Source organism: Pezoporus occidentalis, unplaced genomic scaffold (assembly GCF_034315485.1).
Source record: "Pezoporus occidentalis ecotype Australia unplaced genomic scaffold, CSIRO_AGI_Poc_V1 ctg4, whole genome shotgun sequence".
Taxonomy (NCBI): Eukaryota; Metazoa; Chordata; class Aves; order Psittaciformes; family Psittacidae; genus Pezoporus; species Pezoporus occidentalis.
The window spans coordinates 21,389,157-21,413,877 of NW_026915724.1; the positions used below are offsets into that span (position 1 = coordinate 21,389,157).

At 37.1% G+C, this 24,721-nt stretch overlaps 1 protein-coding gene across 11 annotated transcripts in view; it reads left to right on the plus strand.

Moving 5' to 3' along the window:
• The window catches only part of PTPRM (protein tyrosine phosphatase receptor type M), a 473,439-nt gene that overhangs the window by 126,739 nt on the left and 321,979 nt on the right, over window positions 1-24,721 (plus strand). For all 11 annotated transcript variants that reach the window (XM_062632987.1, XM_062632988.1, XM_062632990.1 and 8 more), the window contains exon 3: window positions 23,253-23,518. In XM_062632987.1, coding sequence (XP_062488971.1) covers window positions 23,253-23,518 — 266 coding nt within the window. The remainder of the gene's footprint in view (window positions 1-23,252; window positions 23,519-24,721) is intronic.

Consider the following 24,721-nt stretch of genomic DNA (forward strand, 5'->3'; position numbering starts at 1 on the left):
ATTGTGCGCCAGATTTCTCTCTTTGCCACCTCTAACTTGAGATGCTTTTTGTAAGCATTATTATTTTTCAAGGATTCATTTCTTAAGAAAGCTCTGTTGGTGTACTGCATTTTAGCATATCAATGATGTGGAGTCTAGGCAAGCACAAACTGTCAAATTCCCTAAAGGATTCAGGGATATCCTTTTTTATTCAGTAGCCATCTGAGCTTTGCTTTGCCTATTGAAATGTGTTCCTTGATGGTTTTCCTAATATAAATAAAATTTGATGGAACATTTGAAGATAAGTCTAAAAAAGCACATGTATTAATATTTATGGTTGCATTTATTCCAACTCCAGAACTGGATGTAACTACGTTGATGATTTTCAGTACATCTGCTGAGCCACAGGATATTCTGAGCAAAGTAGTTGCCTTTACTTTGAAATGAACACATGAAGAGATTCAGTTTAACTTAGCTTTCACATGCACAGATGCATTACTTAAATTCAAGATAAATAATGTTTCAGGCCGCTTTTTCTTCCAAGGCATCCTTCAATACTTAATACAAAGCTTCATAATGCATGCTTCTTTTTATGTCAGAATTAAGTTGTGAGAAAGCATGTTTCTAGAAATCGATACAATTTGTCTGCGATTTTGGAGTTGCTGTTTAAGTGCAAATAGAAGCAGATGACACCAGGTTTTGCCCTCATCTGGTATTCTTTGTCTACAATTCTGAACTTTGTTATACAACACATGTTAATTATAGCATAGTAATTAAAAGTATAATCACTTTTTCTTTGTCCAGTACATTCTTTGTTATGGTATCAAAAAGCATTTTGCCTCAAAAATTTTAAGTGTCTTTTAAAAGAGACAAATCTCGTTGAAAATGAAATTCCTAGGTAAATTTTGAAGTGTCTTTTTGGAATAGAAGTATTTTATTATAAGAAGACAAAACTTCCTGATGGAAGTTGTGAGGACAGCATACTTAGAACTTGAACAGCATGTTGATTTTTAGTAATGCATTGTGTCCCAACCAGGGGCTGAAGCTGAATTACAGTTATCCTGTCCATCCTGATTTCACCTGGGCCTCATTTACTTATGCTAGGCTAGATACATGCAAATGCTCAAAACTAAAATTGTAATGGACTTTATTTTGTGAGTATAAATTGCTTGTAATTCAAAATAAGGATAAACTTCTAGGAAAAAGAACACAATAAAATAACCTTCCTGTGTCATTCTTTCCTCTCCTGCTCTTTTTTTACTCCTTCCTCTGCCTTCACATTCTTTTTCAGTAATGACAAAGAAAGCCTATTTTGTGTAGTTACTTTACCTTAATTTGGGGGATTATATTCACAACTCTGTTACACTAAGGAAACATAAGTGTAGTTTTACTTTGGAGTTCCAGATTGCATGTATGGATGCCTGAAATATTTTTACTTTGAGACTTGGATGGGAATGTGCTTCTTAATTTTACTGGAGTTCCTTTAGGGGAAAAGAGAGTGGTTTTTGGTGGGGTTGTCTCTTTACAAGGAATGCGCCATGTGCCTTAATATTCTATGCACTCAGACAACTGCACTTTCCAAATATATGTATTGGCTCTGGTCAATGCAAGTGGAATATTAAGTTTCTTTACAAAACAACAACAAAAAAACCCCAAACCCCATTAAATCAAAACCATTTCAGTTTTGAAAGGATAAATCAACCACTTTCATAAAAACAATTGTGTAGTGAAATAGCATAATATTTAAATATTGATGTGCTAAATATATATTTGAGATATTAAATGTTACTACACAATTTACTAAAAGAAAAAATTCAAGGCAGTAAAGTTGTGTGTACAGTACAGTTGCGTAGTGTTGTAGTAGGCCTTGTCTCTCAGCTGGGTATTTTTCTGCCTCTCTAAAATTTTGGGTTTTTTTTTACTATTAGAGGTCAGGAAAAAACTAATAGGTCTCATGCCAGCCTACTTAAGGGGTGTCCTAGTCTATAAAGGACTTGCTTTTATCACAGGCAGGATAGCTGCTGCTGGAATAAGCTTGACATTAGATGAAACCAAGTATTGCCACAGTTGAGGTTCCTGCGGTTCCCATCTGTATTTTGCCATACATCACAATAGAGAGAGGGGAGGAGCTGAAATGTTGCTCAGACTTAGTGCTTAAAGGTGAGTTCCTCTTGGAGTTTAAGCCGTCTTAATTAGCTACATTGTATGCAAAACAACTCTTGTTTGTTTAGGGATGAAGGAAACTTTTAAATGACCAAGTCAGCATTTTCTGAAACCTTTCTTTAAGTATAAGAAATCAGATCATAAGCAAGACACTTCAACGGACATATGGATTGGGTGGGGAAAGAACAAATACAAGAGACACATGTGGAAAAGGGTGCTTGGAAAAGAATAGAAAAAGTATGTACTCATTTTATGGTCTTATGATTGGTTGGTTGGTTGGCTGGTGTCAGACAAAAAAAAAAACCAAATTGGGTTGGTTTTGTTGGTGTCAGACAAATGTCTTAGTTTTCCTTAATTTTCTGTTTTGCTGAGTACTCTGTCCATCAACAATTAAAGTCTAGTTCAAGCACCGTCCAATTAATAAATATTGTCCCTTTTTATCTTGGGATGGGAGTCACGAGAAGCTGTGCTAGATAAGCAGATGAAGATCATGTAGTCTGAGTGGGGCAAGTTGATAAATCATGTTCTGTGCTCAATAGCACTGGTAGCAGCTGGAACAGAATTTGGAGGGCAAGAGATGTTTCAAAAATAGAACATCCAATAAGATGCTGGAAGAACTAGATCATCTTTAAGATCCCTTCCAACCCTAACCATTCTATGATTCTGTGATTCTATGCTAACATTCAAGTCTAATTCATAATAAAATTCCCAGAGCAGTTCTTTTAGGTGTTTTCCAGTAGTTTCTCTTTTACTGGAGCAATTTAAAGTTGAAATGAGGCCTTTCTGGGTTCTGTCAAATGAATCCACCTTTCTAATCCTGAAACACCTTTCTTCAGCATTTTGAAATGGAGTGGAATAGCTCCTGCTTTTAGAAGCCTTTCAAGATTATGCTATGTTTTCAGCTTCTATTTTCCTGTACTACAGGGTCATCCTTTGAAAGAAATGTGATGGGCCACACTGCTGTTACTTTCTGGTTTAGAGGTAGGCCGTATCAGTTCGTAGCTGTGATTTTTTTACTTTTTTTTTGTTGTTTAACATTAGCATGAAGTCTAAGAGGGCTGTAATGGTTTTGCTTTAAGATAGACAATGGATCTACCAACAATAAGCAGTTGTCTGGGTAGGGTGAGATTTTCTGCATCAGTTTTCTCACTGTTATCAATGAAGTGCCTCTTTAGTTATTATATTGCAAACATTTAAAATGTGATGGAAGTGTTTAACTCTGCTGTAACTGCTTTTGCAGAAGACCTGAATCAATAATTCCTGGTTTCTTTAGTAAGCGCTACCTCATGTAACAAATGTGATATTTTAAATGTCAGTGTTGCTTAGGATTTAATTTCTTACTTTCCAGTTTGTACAACTGGAGAGGAAATACATATATTATTATTTCTTGTGGATGAGCTGAGATGAAGCCTGGGTTTCAGTCATTTTACACATGCTTATATGAACTTGACCAACACCTTCCTTCCCCTGTTAGGGAGCAGCAAGGGCTGGCTGCTTCTTAGGAAAAGGAGATTTGGGAGCCAAGGGTGACCCCAGCACCAGCTGTGGCCTCACAACATCTAAACACAGCATGACAGAGCTACTGAGAGGATTAATATCCTGCTAGTGGGATCCAAGGAAAGCCCCAGGTCCAGGGTCCAGAGACCTCGGGTAGGAGCTGAAGGAGAAGAGCCTGGAGACAGGGCTGGGGATGGGCACTCTTCCATCATTGCCAGGAAGAACAGCAGATCAGTTGGGTCCTTGATCTGGTTTACTGCGTGGCCTCATAGGGCAGAAATAGGAAGTACACAGTAGAAAGGTGTGGACTGCTTTCTTTAGCAGTACTGGTCTGTAATGGCTTAAAGAGTAATTTTGGCTACAGAGGTAGGCGCTGAAATGCTTCCTAGCCTAGCTTCTGCATTCCACCTGATACGCTGCTTAACAGATGGCTCATCAATGGTAGTTGAAACAATTCTTTGCCCATTTCAAAAAACAATTACATTTGACTGCAACAAAATTTCATGTTATACCTAGGGAAACTAAAGTTTTTTGAAGGTTATGCATTAACAAGTGTCTCCTGAGAAAAGACCTTTTCTTCCTTCTGTCAGCATGATCTTTTTTTCTGTTTGTGTAGCAAAACTGGAAAACAGCTTATTCCCGTTTTAATTAAGACGAGGGGAAAAGAGAGAAAAAGCTCAGAAGATGTTAGTAAGATGTTTCCTGTGAGTCGACCAATAAACATGCATTCCCTCACCACAAGCTGATGATCTCTGTATCTCTTAAGCAATATTTGGCATTAGCAGGCATATGTACTGTGTAGTAAACAGTCTTCTGCTTCTGGCTTCAGGTAATAATAATAAAATAGAAAACTGCATATAAACAGCTCGAATGGGCTTGGTTTTAACATACCTGTCAAATGAATAATGGTATGCTGTAAAGTAATTATTTGACTCAGTATTACATAGGGAGTATGGTTCTACTTTTTACTAAACCAGAAAATTAATCAAGGACATAGTAATCATGACTAAAAGGTTACCATTTGTTTTACTTTCCAGAACAAAATGAACTGTCTTATTTTTGTGGATGCCGTTGTCCCAATTTTTGTTTCAATTCTGTATGAACTGACGATTATTGTCCTTGTTTCATGCCTGTCTTGCATACTTAGTGCAAAAAAGCTTGTCAATATGAAAAACAGGGCAGGGACTGAGAAAAGTGACATTCACCACTGATGACCATTTGGGAGAATCATTTATCATGCAAAATAACTGCAAATGCACATAGTCTGGCCCTCATAAGCTGATTTCTTGTTAACTGACAGTAATAAAATTTGCACTCTTATTTATCCAAGAATTTCAACTGTTTTTCCAGGAATGAGTAACAGCCCATAACAACCATGAGGCCCTGTGGTGTTCTACATAATTTACAGACAATCTTGTTGACCTACGCAGGCTAACTGACTCACTTGAGATAATGAGCCAGTGGCAGTGTGTGGAATAAAGCTGGGAGGCACTTTAGACTAGTTCATGATTCCTAACAGGATGCCTATATTGCTTTCCATTCTAAAACACCAATGCTATCTCAAAGTTTGTAGTCCACCCTTTATTTCAATGAAAGTTTTTAAATTAAAAACAGCCCTAATGAAAAAGCCATTATTAAAATATAAGCTTCTTATAATGGATGTTTGAACTCAGCACTGGGCAATTATTCTAAAGGAATGCACTAGAAGCAGTGCAGGTATCCCTGCATATAAGGTAACAGATGTTGATTTTTTTTCTGTATTGCATATCTTTCTCACTCCAGTGAGCTCCAGCTTGCAGTTGACTCAGGTGAAGTTTCTCTTTATATTAGTGCAAGGCTGGCAAAAGTCCTTCTCATTCTTTAGGCACTTTTGTTGCAGAAAGCCTGAGTTATACCTCTTCAGCATTTACCCAAAGACAGAGCATTATGTCGAGTACTTGAAGTTCGAGGGTTTCTCTCAAAGTTCATTTTACTTTGCAATCATTTATAAACATTAGTATTCTGATATTACTTGCCAACAGTACTAAATGTAATTTTTTTTAATTTCTAAGTCTGATCATCAGATACAGATTTGTGATACAAATTGCTTTTGATGGGCTAGAGATTTTCTTTGGCAGTTGAAATTTTTAAGTCTTCGATTCCAAGTCTTTGATTTTAGAGATGGAGTCACTGTGCAGATGTACACGGGCACTAGTCATGCTTTTCAGCATTTTTGGTGATGATTTGCACGACTTGGGTATCTCTTCTTACCTGGGGTCAATTAGATCATTTTGAGGCTAACAGCTGCAAACCGCATGAAGGTCTATGGGAGAACAAAGCAGAAGGATAAAGAAAAACGTATAAATTACAGGGCTTTCAGTAGGCTGTGCAGCAGAATTATTTCCACTGGATTTTCTATTAAAATTACAACTATTTTTTAAAAACAGTGAATGTTTATATTACTCTATTATCATATTAGCTAAGTTGTCCTGACAGAACCCAACCCTAAAATACTACTTGTCTGTGCTACCCAAGTATTAAGCCATTGTTAAATAATTACAGTACTAAGTATCAGTACTCCTTGTTCTCAGACAATTAAAAAAGGAAACCAAACAAAAGATTACTTCCTATGGAGGATTGCAGGGTTTCTCTCTTGGTCTTAGTAACCTTATTAACCAAAGTTCAAAAGTGTAAAAGGAGAAGTAGCTACTCTATAATTGCTGTCCTAGCTGAGACAGATAGAAAATCATAATTAACAGTAGAATGACTATGTGTTTGTGCTAGAAATTTGTAAGGAAACGTAAGCCATGGGAAAATATGAGTTTAAATCTCTTTGTGGATATAAGCTAAGTATTAGAGAATTTTAGTTATTTCTGGGGATATGGTCTCTCTTGAAGTGCAAACAATCTTTTCTAACTGTTTAAGCATGTTCTTATACTGTTGTAGGGAATAAAATACTCACTGCTTTTCTCCTCATGTTTGATTAAAAAGTAATTTCCTGGCAGTGGTTTTCTTGGGCATCTGAGAATCCTTAAGCATTTTTTGACTTTTTTTTTCTTCACCCCTTTTTCTTTTCTTTTAATGGACTGAACTAGTGTATTAGTCTTTAAAGAAAAAAGAAAAAAGAAAATCTTTTTAGTTGCCATGAAATAAAAAGAATGCTACAGAGAATAGCTGAAGTGCTGTTATTTTGGCTCAACCACTGTCTTTCCATCTGTTAGTAAATCATTTGGGATTTTAAAGGTATGAAATACTATTTTTGTTGTTTAATGCATGATTAAAATTAATTCATCTAAAGAATGCTTTTTATATGTACGTTAGCACATGTCATCAGTAGATAGGTAACTGATGAATGCACTAAGGTTGTCAATGCTTTCCATTGCTTTCAGACCCTGACTGTGTGCTTAGGTCATGTCTATGTTGCTATTTGCACAGTGTCCCTTCTAATTAAGTTTAAAGGCTCAATCTACTTTGTAGCAATTTTCCTGGTATGCATGAGGTCAGGTCAAACCATACAGTCTAAGTGCTTCTGTATACGATCCACCTGCGGTTTTAGAAATTGTGGTAGCCATCGCTCCCATTAACAGAAATTAAGGAATTGGGATTCAAGACAGAAGCAAAAGCAAAGTTCAACAATTAACTTCTTTAGTCTGTTAATATATTGAATGCCCTTTCAAACTGATTTAGTCAAAGAAAGAGGGTGACTTGTTGAACACTGTGAGGGAAGGTACACAGGGACATGATTGAGGAAACCATTGACTGAAGAGGTTTGCTCCTAATGAAGCAAAGAAGTTAGGTAGAATGTGGCAGTACAAGGAACTCCAGAAATGTAAAGAAAGAATTATGCAGGTAAACTGTGAGTCTTAAACTAATTTTTGTCGGTGTGAAATAAGCATCAGTACTTGTTAATAATTACAAATAATGAACTACCTATACTCAAAAAATGCATCCTTTTTTAGGAAACCTAGATTTTCATAGAAGTAAACAGTCTTCACAGACTCTAGTTCTTAAGACAATTAGGTTTCATAGGATTTTATTCATCTCCCAGGTCTTTGCTTCCTCCTTTGCTTTTTATTCTGAAAGATTCAGAAAAGAGTGGTTATGAATTACTGCTGAAAAGTTTACACAGCAGGTACTGAGACAGCAACTTTTCTAATAAAGTGTAATGACTTTTAAATCAATGAAACAGGAATATAAATTGTAATAATTTAAATAAGTTTTAGTGCTGAACTTGGTTTGTTTTAAAATATTTGGTTGAGGAAAAATGAGGATTCTAGGGAAAACAGAAGTTCAAGATTATTCCTGTCTACTTGCTTAAGGTAGACTTGCAAGGCTGTAGGTCCTTCCTGGAGTAGCCATTGTCAGAATATATTCCAGCATTTTTGTCCCTGACTTTTGACAAAACAAGGAAATTCATAACACATTCTCCTCATCTGCCAAACTAGGCTGAAAATTAAATTATTTTGTATTAGCAATCTTGCCAGCCCCTACAACTAGAGGAAGTCCTGGCTGGAGGTTTCTCTTTTTTAAGAAAAGGCAGCAGGAGCTTGTGTGTACCATTGGCTCCTTTCCTTCATTGCTTTTCCAGTTTTGCAGTGTGACTTTTATTACTGAAATACATGAAAAGGTGACAGACTATTATAAAAAGATGAGAGGAAGCAGTGTATTTGTAAGGCTGGACTGATTAATTCTCACTGACCTCCATTACAGAAATGATATCAGCCAATCCACCTACTGAAGTGATAATAAAGTAGAAGTAATTAAGGTTTAATAAAAACCTCTCTTACATTATTCTTTCAGGAAATTAACTTACACTCTGTTAAAACTCAGTGAGTTTTACCTCTTATATCATGACAAGCCTTATCAAAATGATGAGCAAAGGTTAGGAATAGCCTACATGCATTTGTCTATTAATTTTTCATCATATGGCAAAATCTATGGAGTTACAGTCTGCACAAAAAATCAAGTTTGAATGTTATGAAATGGGTGACGTTGCTGCTTAAGTAAAAAAAACACTTTCCTTTTAGAGTAAGTACATTACAAATTATTAAAAAACCTCTCTCTTGAGAGGCTTACATAAGAGTAAAAAGAGTTTTTTAGTTACAAAAGTTAGTGAAAATTTTAAACAAGGTGTGAACAACAGCGCTCAGCATCTTTGGTGTGACAGTTCATTCTGTGCATAAATGGCATTCAGTACGTAGCTGTCTGTTGTGCTTCTCATAGCAACATGGGTGTCTCAGCAAGCATTTCAGAATACTTGTTTAAAATATCCCCCTCCTTCAAGAGATATGTTTACAAGAATTATATTTCAGATGTTTTCAATGTGTTCCAAAGTCTTCATCTCTGAATTTGTAAATCCATAATTGTGCAACAAATTTAAAAGATTGCAGACATCTGATGAGTAAATGTACATTTGGATTTCAGCAGACTATTCTCGACTTTCCTGTGTTCAGCAGGTGATAAGAGGCAATAGAGGACAGATGACTTGGAAAAATTACAAGTATAATACGGAGTGAGCGAGTTAGCAATGTTCAGTGTTCAGATTAATCCAACAGATTTAGTAAACAGTCCGGTTTGCCTGTGGAGCTGAGCTTTTCGCTGTGCTTCAGAGAGTTGGTACTTTCTAAGGGGTTGTTTTATTTATAGTTTATTTTCTAGCTTTTCTGAAGAAGGCACCTAGGACTCTTAAGATGAAGTTGCAGCCATCTATTTCAAAACAAGTCAACTTCCAAACTAACTTTAAAAGGTGTATTTATGGCACTATACCTACAGTCAGTTTCCCCCTCTCCCCCCCCCTTTTTTTTTTTTCAATTCCATCTCCATTTTGGTTTTAAATACCTGGGAGTCTGAATGTTCTATATACCGTCTAAAACACGCAAAGTACGCTGGAAAGATAGGGACTGTATTATTTTTAGCTTGGCTAAGTACTAGAGTTGTAGGTATCGCTGGTAATAAGGAGCCGAGTAAAAAAAATACCGAGATTATAAATGGAATTTTTAGTTCAAGGATGTTCTGCCACTGGTATTTCCTTGGCAAATTATTCCTGGGATGATTGCAGATAAATCTTTGAAATGGGTGCACATTTCATTTATTTGAAACTTCCCCGCTACACCAGTCGAAAATATTTGCAAATGTAAAGTAGCCAGCCTTCAAGTGATCACAGCAAAAATTCCAGCAGAAGGAACTGTGGTGTTGCAAGTCTGGTTTCGGTAAGTCAAACCAAAACTATATTAGGTAAAACCATCTTATTAGGCAAAATGAGAAGGCAACAAATGAGAGAAGAGAAAACAAATGCAACAGTGTTTCAAGTAAACCCAAGTTGTTTGCCTAAAAATGAATTTATGTCACTATGTTTTGCATTCCTGCTTTTGACAAGTTGTAGTCTGAATGAAACAGTTTTTATTATACTGTAAAGGGTAATTGACTCTAGCAATCATTTATTGTAGGATTTGATTTTTCCTTAAAATTTTAACATAATCTGGTTTACTATAATGTTTTATAATATTTCTGAAGACTTTTTTCCTTATAAAATGCTGTTGGAAGTATGGCTTATTTGGGTATGTGAAACAGGCTTTGAAAATACTTCAGAAGATACATTAAAATGGTTCACATTTGCAGACAAGGAAGGGAAGTTTAAAGGAATTGAGACTTTAAATCATATCTTTAATTGAACTTAAACCAAACTACAGTCAGACACAGTCAGTTTGGAAACTTTTTTTGTTGTTTTTTTTTAATTAATCGTTATAAATACAGAATCATTACTTCATGCATGGTTTGACATACCTAGACCTAAACTGTTGCCTACAGTGTTTGTTTTTATGGTTACCTAGGTATGAGGCTTAGCTTAAGGCTGCCTTCTTGTACACAGGCTATCTGTTGTTAATATTAGGGTGACAGAAATAAGAAACTGTTAATGTAAAAAACATTAATGATGCGTAACAGGCAGAAGCATTAAGGTGTATTTGTAGTAAAACCTGCCTGTAGCTATCATTATCATGGTCAGCCTTCACCTCCCTTCTGCTGAGAGCATTGCAATGGGGATGGGTTGCTCCAGTGGTGGGTTGCTAAGGAACACTTTGTGCCACACAGCAGCATCGCAGTAACCATTAATTGAAAGAAACAGTTGAAATTCCTCTCTTTCTGATACCTAAAGGAGAGCTTACAATAAAGCTGGGGAGGGACTTTTTACAAGGGCCTGTAGGGATAAGGCAAGGGGCAATAGCTTTAAGATAAAGAGAGGGTAGATTTAAATCTAAATCTAGATATTAGGAAAAAATACCTCTGCCCTGTTATCTTTTAGTTTGGTTTCTGGTTGATTCTGCTTTATCCTGCAGCATATCTTAAATACATATAAATACATGTTCCTCTTTCACAGCAGTTAAAGCACTTAATTTATTGCTATTCCCCCTTCAGAATCACTCATGCCTGAATATTTAACATCTGGGTTAAATTCTGTCTTGAAAACATTTTCAGGAGTGTAACTCAAGTGTTGTCCAGACTTTTATGGTTTGAGCATTGCTACCAAGCCTTAACTTTTTTTATAGACCACCAGCCAACCTTAATGTAAAATTTAACTGAAAACACCATACGGAATGGCACTAAATATGGTTCTGCATGGTTCATTTACTTTCGTTAATTTCAGAATTACAGCTCTATCAAGAAGTGCCTAAATACTGTTAGAAAAAATAGTTTCAGGGCTTATGAGTCTGAGTTTACTGAATTAATTAGCGCTTCCTTCTCAGGGCAAGGGTTAGTTCAGATGCTCTGTTAATATGCACAATATATATATATGTGCTAGCATCATTTTACAGCTCCTAGCTCCTAAATTCCTCTTTAGCTACTGTACTTTGTTGACAAATTAGCTCTTATGAAATCACTCTAGGATTTCTGTATCACTTAGGTATTTCTGAAAATTTGTGTGCGTGAATACAACGGTATTTCAGTTAACAATTTTTAAATAAGCTGTGAAATGTCAGGTTCTTTCAACAGCAGGAATTTAGAACTACAGAAAATATCATGCAGAAGCATTATGCATGTACCTTCTCAATTTTTAATCCTATTGAAGCCAAATTAAGTAAGTATCTAAGTGCTTTCCTGAACGATACTTAAGCACATCATTAAACTCTTGTGTTAATTAGAGTCTTAAGCTTTCTTTATTGGGAAAAAACCCAACCCTGTTGTTCTCTTGAGTGACAGTCTAGTTCCTGGGATTGTGAGTCATGGAAACTGGAAGGTTTATTTCAGTGATGAATCAGGCCCAAATTAATACCTTTAATGCATTTATAGCAGACTAGAACTTGAAAATACAAACAGTATCCTCCATGGGACTGCATAGGAAAAAAAGATATGCAGTTCCATGGGGTAAGTTGTTAACTTCATTATGTACACTGGTTGAATAATTTAGGGATGTTTTCTACTATATTTAAGGTGGAGATAAGTTGAGACTGAGTAGGACATAGCAAATAGCTGTAGTAGTATAAGAGTTAAAACCAATTCCATCTCAGGCTTGGAAAAAGACTCTTTAAAAGAATGAGAAAGAAAATTCCTACTTTATCAGCATGGAGATGACTTTGGAAAGTCTGCCTGTTGCCACAGTGAAGAAAATTATTGTGTGAATAAACACTGATAAACTGGCAACCTGCACAGTATTCATTACTTGTGATGTGGTCTGTGACGTAATCTCTTCTAGATAAGAGCTTTTAAAGACAGATTGCACTGTAGTGATTCACATGCCTAGAATAAAATAGTTGAGTCTTTTTTTTTCTTCCTGGAATGCCAAGAAGGTTTTTGGTTTGTGGGTTTTTTTGTTTTGTTTTTTTGGTTTTTTTTTTGTTTGTTTGTTTGTTTGTTTGTTTTTTGTTTGTTTGTTTGTTTTTAAAAAGAATTTTATTTTAGAGGTGAGATTTCAAAATTGTGGAATTAAGTTAAATATGTTCTTCAGACAAATATGACCCTTATGCCTTAAATTATTTTGATTTTTTTCATTTGTCATGTACTGAAACCGTATCATGTAACCCTGTCATAAAACTTAGGCCTTCGATAACAAATATATCTGTACTTTTTACTTGCTTTAGCATTTGGAAATCAGGTAGGAAAAAAGAAATCTGAACTCTTAAGATATGTCACTCTTCTCTCTGTCATTGCTAAGTGTAACAGGATCCCTAAAAGAAGAAAACCTAAGTGAAATATGGCTTTCTATACCAGTTTGTAGAAAATGCTGCCAGCAGCTTCTTTGGCAAAGGTAAAAGTGCATTAAAAAAGAGAGAAAGGTATTCTGGAATGGAGATGTAATGGGTCTCTAATTCCCATACAGAGTCAGTCCAACTAATGCACTATTCCAAGCTGATATACACAGAAATATAAATCTTGGTGTAAACCGGAGTTAAATTCCATTTCAAAAGCAGATTTTGACTTCATGGTGGTGGGGTTTTGGTTGTTTGGTTGGTTTTGTTTAAATTTTTTTGGGGGTGGTGGTGTTGTTTTTTGCCTTTTTTTTTTTTAAGTTTTTTGAAGTTTGGTTTGTTTTTCTTTTTTAACTGTTGTGCAGTTGCCATGGGGCACGTGAGTGCTTTCATGCTGATACAACAGTGCTTTCCTGTGGGTACATGGGCTCAAGAGTAAAGGTTCTGCACCATCCTGTTGCTCATCAGCTAAACACAGGCTCTGATGTGCTTAAAATTTTACTCAGCAAGCCTTACTTAAGGTCTCAGAAGTGTTTCTATGGAAGAAAAATGCTGTGAATGCTAATCTAAATTAATGTGTAGTATAAGTGGGGGAACTACTTGTGTTTTGTAGTTTCAATCAGTGATTTGGTTCACAAAAACAAGCGAACAAACAAAATATAGAAGTATCTTCTAGGGAAGCATCTCTGATTTTACTTACACGGGTAAGCTTCTAATTTCTGAGTAGGATTTTTTATGTGGAAGTGGAAGAATTGAAGCTGTATATGGTTCCTGCTAAGGGAGCTTTCAGATGAATGTATTAAGCAAATGAGAAAAAGATGGTTGCTTTGATTCAAAAGAGTAGGTTAAGCATTACATTGTCATCTACTACAGATCTGAAGTTGTTTTTTGTTTTATTCTGCCCTGTTCTTTAGATAAGGTAGATAAAGTAGATTTCTTGTTGAGTAATCTTTATTCACACTCATTAAACCAGGAGTAAATTACTCCAGTAACAGAATGGCCCTTGAGGCTAATATGCTTCTAAAATTACTGGTATGTTAAACAAGATATCAGAAGACTCCGTATTGTGGGATTTGGCACCATAGGCAATACAGTAATGTTTTGTTTTCAGTCTTAAAGGTCTGTGACAAGCTATCAGACTTTTGGGTGAAATTCAAAAAATGGATTTAATTTGCTTGTGCTGTGTTACTGCAGATACTAATCTGTGTAGCAACTTAGTAGTAGTTTACACGCCTGATAATATTATGATGACAGTTTGCTTTTATTAGTGGTTAGGAAATTGGTAATGGGCCAGGTGGCAGTATACTTTTCAGAGAATATTGTATGCAGAAAGTCTGCTTTTAAATGGAATGTAACTTACTGCTGGAGTGATCTGAAGTTTGGAAGAGTATACCAAGGTATGATCATTAGTCAAACATTAACCTAGCAACCTAAAGCTGAAACAAAATTGAGTTTCTATAAGAGTTGTACAGCTCACTGTCTTTGGGCATTCAGAAGCTTTTTGTTTTAACCTCTCTGTTTAGCAAACCTTTCAGCCAGTCATCAGGAAGGGAGAGGAGCACCAGCAGCACTTAACCCTGTTCTTGGAGACGGCCCTTACTGTATTTACTTCCTCAAAGCTGTTAGTTGAAGAGTAACTGGTTTACCCCAGGAGCTCCCCTGAAACATGTTAAAGCTGATTTCTGCTTATCTCCTGAGCATTGTTTCTTAAATGCTGAATTGAGTGGTTGAATGGTTCACAAAAATAACACCTAATGTTACTAGCTGTTCAGCAAAAAGAATGTGCTTAGAAAAGAAGGGAGAATTTCAGGGCTACAGCATTAATTGTTAGCATGTGCTGGTTAATTTTACAGCTACTTATCTTTGGTGACAAAACAACTGCCTCATGCTTTGAATGCAAAGTTATAATAAAACACGTTGATAGGTAAGCAACTCATTGAAAAACAGCTTGCAGTTTTGCTTGCTTGCCCTCACTGTGTGTGCAACACACAAAGAAATAAAGTTGGATTGGGAAGGAGCAAGCATGGGAAAAATAGAGGGATAAAGGGATTCAAGAGGTTCATCAAGTGTAAAATATCTGACCACTCAGTGTACTGTTGTGACTCTGCCTGACGCTCGATCAGCACAGACTGTCCTGTGTTCTTATTAAGTCCCATTTCTAACCATCTTGTGTGTAGGTACACTCTCATCTTAAGTGTGTGTGTGAATGCTTGTGAACTTCAAAGTAGGCTAATCAGAGAGTAGTCAAAAAGATTTGGGTGCCGGCAGCTGATGTGGGACCGTGAAAGTCAGGGGCTCTTGGGTCTGGGGGCCTGAGCATCTGGGGAGGAGCAGGGTGTGGGTTCCTTTAGCAGACTGAAATTCACATTAGCTGGAGAGGAGGAACAGGGTAGGGCTGCCCATGCTGTTCGTGTGAGTGCTTTGTGTGTTTATAGGGATGCTTGTAGAGGCATCATTTTTTTCTGTATTTGATCTTGGGGCCATCTCTTTGTGTATGAATGCCTGTCTGCATTGGGAAGCCTCACCACCAGCTGGATTTGAGGACAAGAATCTGCAGCAGTCCTGTCTTTGTCAGGCTGGGAGAGGAAGATTCACCCTGGGTCCTGAGAGGAGCCTAGATTTGGGTACTCTGACGCTTTGTGTTGTTTTGCCAGAGTTTGTTGTATCATTGAATTTTTTCTAGAAACTATTTGACATCTATTGTAATATCCTTATTAAAGAAGTTAAATAGCATCTAGTTTAATGCTGATCCAAAGAGAATCTCACTAGCAGAACCTCATCCCTTGTTTACTGGAATTTCTTAATTAACATTTGCTTCAGTGACTCAGGCTTTAATAGACTTGATGTGCTCTGTTATGCTGCTCTAATAATTTTGTTTACTATGTTAAGTACTTTACAGAAGTCTTTTGTATCTTTAGCTGCTGTTTTGTTCACCAATACTTGCAATCCTCTCCATCTGTAAACCCACGCTATTTTTAGCAAGACCTGTTTGTCAGTTGCCATGTTGATTGGTACTTTTTCTATTTCTATCCTTTAGTCCAGAAAATAACTGAATCCTGTATTTTGACTTTTCTTCTTTTGTTTAGGATAGATCTAGCAGCTGTGTTCTAGCAAGCCTGTTCCAATTTCACTGCAGGTACGCAGACTAAAGAGTTAACTGGTGGAGCTGTGTACTATTAGGAACAGACAAGGCTAGGAAGATCTGTGAGTGTAGCCCTTGGAGGCAGGGAGAGAGCCTTTTGCCAAACAAGTTTTATTCTGTTTCTGAGATTGGAAACTTCATCTTATTTCCCTGAAAACAGAACATGCAAAAAATTCTTCATGCTCATATTGTCATTTTGTGTGTGACAAATGAGGTAGTGATTCAAGGAGTCTTTGAAAATTATTTTTTTGCGCATCTTATATGCTCTGATAAGTCTATGGTTGGTAACAGTGTGCTTTTTGCTCAGGGACAGTTCTTTGAAGGGAGAAGAGAGGATTTCTTCTTTCAGAGCACCTGGCCGTAGGAGCAGCTTTTCCAGGGAAGAATAGGGCAAGCAGTAATAGATGTGCTGAATGGAGAGCTCACACTTCAGGAGTTTTCTTAGAGTGATGGGGAAGAGATACAAAACCAGGCCAGAGATGATGAAAAGAGGGGAGATTTTTCTCTTGACCCAGAGGAGAACAAGTAATGTGCATTGAAACCATACAGGTTATTGAAAGTTGCTAGTGTGAGAAGCAGCTCTGGAGGGAAAGGGCCCTTGTTGCAAAGACACAGTTGGGCAGAAAAGGTATTTATTTTCAAACAGTGGTATTTTATCTCTCTCACCCAAAAGAATCTGGGTTGTCAGACAGAAGAGAGTTTGTTCAAGTTTATGTTCTAATAAAACATTGCTTCTTCAAAGCCCTTTCTGTATTTTTTTCGTGTGTTCACTTTAAAGAAAAGGTGCAGACAGGTCTGTGTCATGTTTGAGATCAAGTCATAGCATAAAACTTAAAAAATCCAGCTGTTAAAAGAAATTAGCCACCTTTAAAAAATCCAGCTGACTGCATCCTAAACACTCTTTGAGAAAACTTGAAAAAAACTTTGTGTACCATTTGTGGGAAGACTCTTTAGTGATTTTTACAGATTAGTTTACTCTTTTAACAGTTTATAGCACAGTTCTCACTGGCTGTAGGAGCTCCTGGTGGAGCTGCCAGAGCATTTCGTGTTAGGCCAAACATGGGATGAGAGATCTTAGAGAAATTAAAACAAGAATGTGCAAGCAGCGCTGATGTTTATGTGCAGGTACCAAGTGCTTGGTATCTGGAAGCGGTGCACCTGAGCAGAAGTTCCAGCTTCTTTAGGTACTACTAGTCATGCTTTGAGAGATTTTCCAAATTACAGGAGCTCCATAATTTTCAAATAATACTTGAAAATCTATATTCCTTTATGTGTTACATTAGTAAATAGTAGGAAAAAATACTGAAGACAAAACCTCTTCTGTTTGCTAGCTTTGGGAATTAAAATCCAAGGCTGGCTGTTACTAAATTCAGGTCTTCTGCTTTTTGCAATACTTCCAAGACAGTCCATACACATGTTTATAAAGTATAATAAATAAAATAACATGTATATATGCATATATAGGGAGAGATAGAGGGAGACTTCGCCTTGCCTGAAAGTGGGCACTTGAGCCTTGCAGTTCATCTGCATATGCACAGCAGTTCCAGTATCTTGGACAGTGACATACTTAGTCTTGGGCACTCAAAGTAGTCACACTCAGTGGTATTTTATTGGTAAAATGCAGCTGCCCCTGTTTGTGTTGGCAGTAGTATTGGCTGGCATTTAGGGAATCCTCATTTGTTAATAAAAAGTAACTGTTTATATCCACCTAATCACAGCATTTTTGGTACCTTTCAGCCTTACAGAGATGTTTCTGCACCTGAAGGGTGTTTTGTTAATAAGGTACTGCATAGAATATGTGTTCTTTAAATCAGACTTTCTGCTTTCCACATTTTTCAAATATTAAAGGTCAGAATCGACCAATACTGATGCCTAAATAAGCTAAATGCCACTACATTGACACAAAAATAAATATAATTCTAAATGAAATCACAACAGGATTGTGTCTATAACCTATATAGGTCATAGAATGCTAGAATAGCTTGGGTTGGAAAGGACCATCAAAGGTCATTTAGTCCAACCCACCTGTGATGAGCAGGGACATCTTCATCTAGATCAGGTTGCCCAGAAACACATCTAGCCTAGCTTTAAATGTCTGCAGGGATGGTGCATCTACCACCTCTCTGGGCAACCTGTGCAAGTATTTTAGCACCCTCTTCACATCCAGCCTGTATCTTCCCTTTTTTCATTTAAAACCATTACTTCTCATCCTATCGCAACAGGCCCTGCTAGAAAGTCTTTCCCTATCTTTCTTATAGGCCCCTTGTAAGAACTGAAACTTTGCAATAAGGTCGTATCTGTTTTCACAGTCTGGAAGGAAAACTAATCATTTGTCCTCAACCATGAATAAGACTGGTGAAAAATGAATAAAGTAGCTTTCTTTACTCACTAGTCACGTTTTCTTCATGCATGAAAAATGATATTGCATTCATTTTCATTGCTTCTGACATTCTAAATATAAAAAGTATCACTTAACAAGGTGATATGACATGGTGAAAACCTGCAGAAGTGAGTGGATATTTTTGCTTGTGCCATTTCCATCATTTTCATAGGACAGTACATTGCTTTTGCAGTTGTCAGTTTTGGGGTTTTTATTTAAACACACATTTCTTTTTTCCTCCCACTTCTTGTGTCATTCTATCTTGCACATCTTTTTGTGTCCAAAATTTTATTTTCTTCTGTGCTTACTTCACAGAAAATTCCCATTGATGCTAATGAGAATCACCAGGATGTTTGATTGCCCATTTACTCTGGAGCAACTCTAGTCTGTATTTTATTTTGCAAGTATTGCACCTCCTTAGAATTAATATTTTAATGAACCAAATGTTTGCTGAATTACTGCTGAAACATTTTTGCAGTACAGAATTGTAAACAACAACAGCAACTGTAGCAAATTCGTCAGTTTGTTGATTTAAACCCTCTGGGTAAAATGATGAAATATGGATGATTTAGCAAGTTTGTGGATTAAAGAAGCCTGAATTTAAAGGATGCTGAGTACCATCAGCTACATTGTATTTTATTCTCAGCTTGATTTCAGTGTGTACTTTCAAACTATTAAACTGCATGTAGTACCTAAATATAGACCTAACCACTGAACCTACTACATCACATTTAAACTTTTTGACTGATGAAATATCATCATCCATGTGTTCAAACATGAAAGTACATCTAGGGAAATCAGACATTTTAGAAGGAATATGTTTATAGTAATATGTGCACTTGCTATCTCTTATGAATGAGTACTGAATTGATTATAATTTTATGTTTTCTTGTGGAATAATTTTTTCCTGGCAGATAACTTGTTTCCTAGTAGATATACCAGTGAATAGATGCAGTTATATTTTGTATGTATTTCTTACGTGCTCATATATGTTATAAATGATTCTGGAGAAGTGATCCACCATAAGAAAGTATGCCATGGCTTTTCTGTTTTGTTTTGGTGTTTTGTTTTTCTATTTGCAAGGTTAACGTACTTCCCCCCCACACCCCAGCCCAATCACCCCTTTTTTTTTGGTCAATATTAAGTGTTTATTTGTGTATTTATTTTCTCCACATGCTTTAGATTTATATAACCATCTGGAATAGCATTCATTATTCAGCAATCCTTTTAACAGATGACAATAGTAAAAGCTGAAAGAGGAAATTTCTACATGACTTAACACTGAAGATAAGTTGACTAGATTAAAAAAAAATCCAACACTGTAAGAAAGACTTCAATGCATTCAGTTCACTTTTTTTCTGTATGAAGACAGTATAGCTTTAAGTAAAACGTATGTGATGATTTCTATCTAATGATTATGCCATGTCATTTTATTACTTTTTTTTTTTTTCTTCTTCTTGGGAGATCCACAGTTAGGTGTAGAAGCTGAGTTGATCTTTATCAGAATTCCCATGTCTGGTAAAACAGATACTGTCAAACAAAATACTGAATTCCTTCATGAGATGGCAGCCTTTCAAAGACAAGGGCTAGAAAAGGATTAAGGCACTTACTGGGGGCTTCCATGAAATTTATCATAAAATCATAGAATAGTTAGGGTTGGAAAGGACCTTAAGATCATCTAGTTCCAACCCCCCTGCCATGGGCAGGGACACCTACCACTAAACCATGCCACCCAAGGCTCTGTCCAGCCTATCCTTGAACCCTGCCAGGGATGGAGCATTTACCACTTCTTTGGGCAACCTGTTCCAGTGCCTCACCACCCTTACTGTAAAGCACTTCTTCCTTATATCCAATCTAAACTTCTCCTGTTTAAGTTTTAACCCGTTACCCCTTGTCCTATCACTACAGTACCTAATGAACAGTCCCTCCCCAGCATCCCTGTAGGCCCCCTTCAGATACTGGAAGGCTGCTATGAGGTCTCCATGCAGCCTTCTCTTCTCCTAGCTGAAGAACCCCAATTTTCTCAGCCTGTCTTCATACAGTGGGTGCTTCAGTCCCCTGATTATCCTCATGGCCCTTCTCTGGACTTGTTCCAGCAGTTCCATGTCCTTTTTATGTTGAGGACACCAGAACTGCACACAATACTTCCGGTGTGGTCTCACAAGAGCAGAGTAGAGGGGCAGGATCACCTCCTTGGACCTGCTGGTCATGCTCCTTTTGATGCAGCCCAGGATACGGTTGGCTTTCTGGGCTGCAAGCACACACTGAAGCCAGCTCATGTTCATTTTCTCATCAACCAACACCCCCAGGTCCTTCTCAGCAGGGCTGCTCTGAATCTCTTCTCTGCCCAGCCTGTAGCTGTGCTTGGGATTGCTCTGACCCAGGTGCAGGACCTTGCACTTGGCATGGTTAAACTTCATGAGGTTGGCATCAGCCCACCTCACAAGCATGTCGAGGTCCCTCTGGATGGCATTCATTCCCCTCCAGCATATCAACTGAACCACACAGCTTGGTGTCATCGGCAAACTTGCTGAGGGCGCACTCAATCCCACTGTCCATGTCAGCGACAAAGATGTTGAACAAGACCAGTTCCAACACCAATCCCTGAGGGACACCACTCGTTACTGGTCTCATTGAGCCATTGACCACAACTCTTTGCATGCGGCCATCCAGCCAGTTCTTTATGCACCGAGTGGTCCATCCATCAAATTGATGTCTCTCCCATTCAGAAACAAGTATGTTGTGCGGGACAATGTAAAACGCTTTGCATGAGTCCAGGTAGATGTCATCAACTGCTCTACCCCTTTCCATCAGTTCTGTAGCCCCATCATAGAAGGCCACCAAATTGGTCAGGCAGGATTTCCCCTTAGTGAAGCCATGCTGGCTGTCACCAACTGTGTTTTCTTTTTGCTTGACCTTTGTCAAACCCACAAAAATACAATGGCTTACCTCTGGATTTTAGATTTACCCATATTCTGGTAGTTGCATAAACCTGAGATTTCTTGTGTGAATGTTTCATGTTCATCTGGCCCACAGTGTGTTTCTGCTGATTATGGCCTTCTTACATTTTAGATTACTGAAACATAGTGAGAAATAGAATGTTGCAGATGTGTGTACTGTAGATTTGAGTATAATGTAATCAGAAACTTTTAGAAAACAGTGATTGCATGGAAAAGTGCATGAATCTTGCCTTCTTGCTCTCTTTCTTTCTGCTAAACTAAAAATTAAAAGTTTTCTTCAGCAAAGAATGGATACTCATTCAATTACTTCTATTTGTGTTACCTATGATTAAGGATATCTCCGATTATGTTATAATAGCAGTCTATAAATTTAGTACAGAATAATGCCTTTTAGGAAGTAAAATACTCAAATTTCACAGTTAATTTCCTTTTTTTGTTTTTTTTTTTCAACTTTACAAAGTCATTTATTTCCTCTAGAATGAAAATTAATGAGAAGTTATGCTTGATAAATAATCTAAAGAAACTGCAAAACTGTACTATTGAATAGGTAAACTTATTTCAGATAAAGGTACAGTCTGGACTCTAAACACATTCCATTTTGAGAAATGGCTGAGGAGACTGTATCTCATTAAAATACCAAGGTATCATCACCCATCCAAGTAAAATAATAATAATAAAGAAAACCAACTAAACGGCTTAAAGATTGTTTTCTAATAACTGTTTGAGAAATGTGTGTGCTTACATATTTATGAGAGCAGTTAGCTATGCATTTATAGCATGCAATTGCAACAAATCCATTTCTTGACTTTTATGAAAAATGTAGGGTTTAAATTACCTCATGCATTTTGTTGATGCTTTTTCTTTCCACAGTAGACATTGTGTTGAATTTTATTGCCTTCTGTGATATCATAGTATATGTATTAATAGAATTATTTCCTTGTGATTTGTTCAACCCAGAAGTATTAATGTCTTGAAAAGCATGTTGTATTTTTAAATGTGATGTCTGTGCAATCATTCAAATTCTTCATTCGCACGTGTTCTGGAACATGATTACTTCGAAGGTAAACATCAATTAAACACATTAATAACACTGAAAAATAGGGCATGAATTGACTAGCAGTTCGTGTGAGGGTTGTTTGAATGTAAGTCTTTGAACTCTACGTTCACATTTCTTGTTTGATGCTGAAGTTGGGACCATAGTGTAACATTCACCCCCCTTTTTTTTCCCCTCTCCTACAAAGTTTATCAGTTTGCTGAGTATTTTCTTTTGTTCCTTTTTTTCTCAGCTCTTGAGGGCAGGACGCAATTGTCACAATCAGTCAAGGATGTACCTGGTGATCAGTTAGAGTAAGGCTAAGGAATCGAGAACATTTTAGACTCTGTCTACATCATATACTGCAGTCCACCAACTGAGCACAGCTGCAATTGTTTTTTTTTCCGAACTTCTTAAATCTGTCATCCCAGAGGTGTTACCACTATAGCTGATGGGCTCAGCCTTAGCCAGTGGTAGGTCTGCTTTGGAGCCAGCTGTCATTGGCACTGTCAGTCACAGGGGAAACTTCTGTCAGCTTCCCACAGAAACCACCCCGTGTTTGTTCCACTACCAAAACCTTGCCAAACAAAACTCAGTACAGGGCCTTCGTATAGAGATGTTCATATAGCTGAGGCCCACAGCAGATTCTCTTTTAACATGTAGATTCAGCACAGCGCAGATCACTTTAGTGTTTGTTTGTCTCTTTCTTTGTCCAACTATAAATAAGGATTCTAATACTTACGAGATTTGAAAAAGTATCTTGAGATTCTCTAATATACTTTGAGATTTAAATACCTACCAAATACAATTACTGTTATGTTAATAGAAGCAAAGCAAAATGTTTTGGGGTGTTTTTTTTTTAGTGACCCTTTAATTACAGATTGCCATATTAGGGGGAGGAAAATAAAGAAACTGAATGAGTGACTTTGTTTTGCAGGTTCTTTCATGCTGGTGAATACATCTGGGAGATATGCGGGACAGAAAGCTCACCTCCTGCTGCCCCATCTGAAAGAAAATGATACACATTGTATTGATTTCCACTATTATGTTTCAAGCAAGACTGGATCTAGCCCTGGCACTTTGAATATATATGTGAAAGTTAATGATGGTCCTATTGGTAGCCCAATCTGGAACACATCTATCACTTCTACTTGGAACAGAGCAGAACTGGCAATTAGTACTTTCTGGCCCAATTTTTATCAGGTATGTTTTATTTTTCATGAAATTTTGTTTCTCATAGTAGTTACCTGGTTCTTAGTCATAATGCTGACTTTAAATCAAAATATTTTCTGTATTTTTTTGATCTTAATTATTTTTTGTAGATAATGCTGATTGCTTTTATGTATATGTGGTTGTGTTTATATGTTTACATCTATTTTTAGAAGATCATGAAGTGTATGCACAAACACATGTTTTAAAGGTGGATGAAACAATTATATTGAAACAATGTAGAAATTTTACCATTGATGTCAGTCAGTTGCATTTGTTTCATTAGGGATGCTGGAATTGAATGCCAGTAGATTTGATTGCAGTAGAATCCTCAAGTTTGATCTAGATCACCAATAGCTGTTGCTTTAGAACCAGCATAATCCTTTGAAACCTCAGTTTAAGTCTTCAGTTTGAATGCAATATCCATTTGATTTGGTCAGTAGTAGACATAAATATAGCAGTAGCTTAAACCACGACACTATTGTAGGAATAGTCTTCTGATTACATCCTAAAGATTTAGAAGTTCTCTTGACATTTCCTAAGGGTGCTGCTTTTCTGTAGGAAAGTTTACAGATGATACAGGTATTTATCGTTGAATAATAATTCAACAGTTTTCTCCTTCCCATGAAAATACAGTCTGTCTCCACAAGCAAGTAATTTGGTGTAGTAACAGCAGACCAGTCAATCAAATATGTTGTTTGGGCTCCTCTCATCTTCCCTTGCAGTTTGGAAAGTTTGGGTTGGATTTTATTTGGTCCTGTGCACCATAGAATCACAGAATAGTTAGGGTTGGAAAGGACCTTAAGATCATCAAGTTCCAACACCCCTGCCATGGGCAGGGACACCTCACACTAAACCATGGCACCCAAGGCTTTGTCCAACCTATCCTTGAACACCGCCAGGGATGGAGCATTCACAGCCTCCCTGGGCAACACATTCCAGTGCCTCACCATGCTTACAGTAAAGAATTTCTTCCTTATATCCAATCTAAACTTCCCCTGTTTAAGTATGAGCCCATTACTCCTTGTCCTGTCACTACAGTCCCTAATGAATAGTCCATCCCCAGCATCCCTATGGCCCCTCTTCAGATACTGGAAGGCTGCTATGTCTCCACACAGCCTTCTCCAGGCTGAACAGCCCCAACTTTCTCAGCCTGACTTCATATGGTTTGAAGTTTTCTGAAGAAAAGCTGACCCA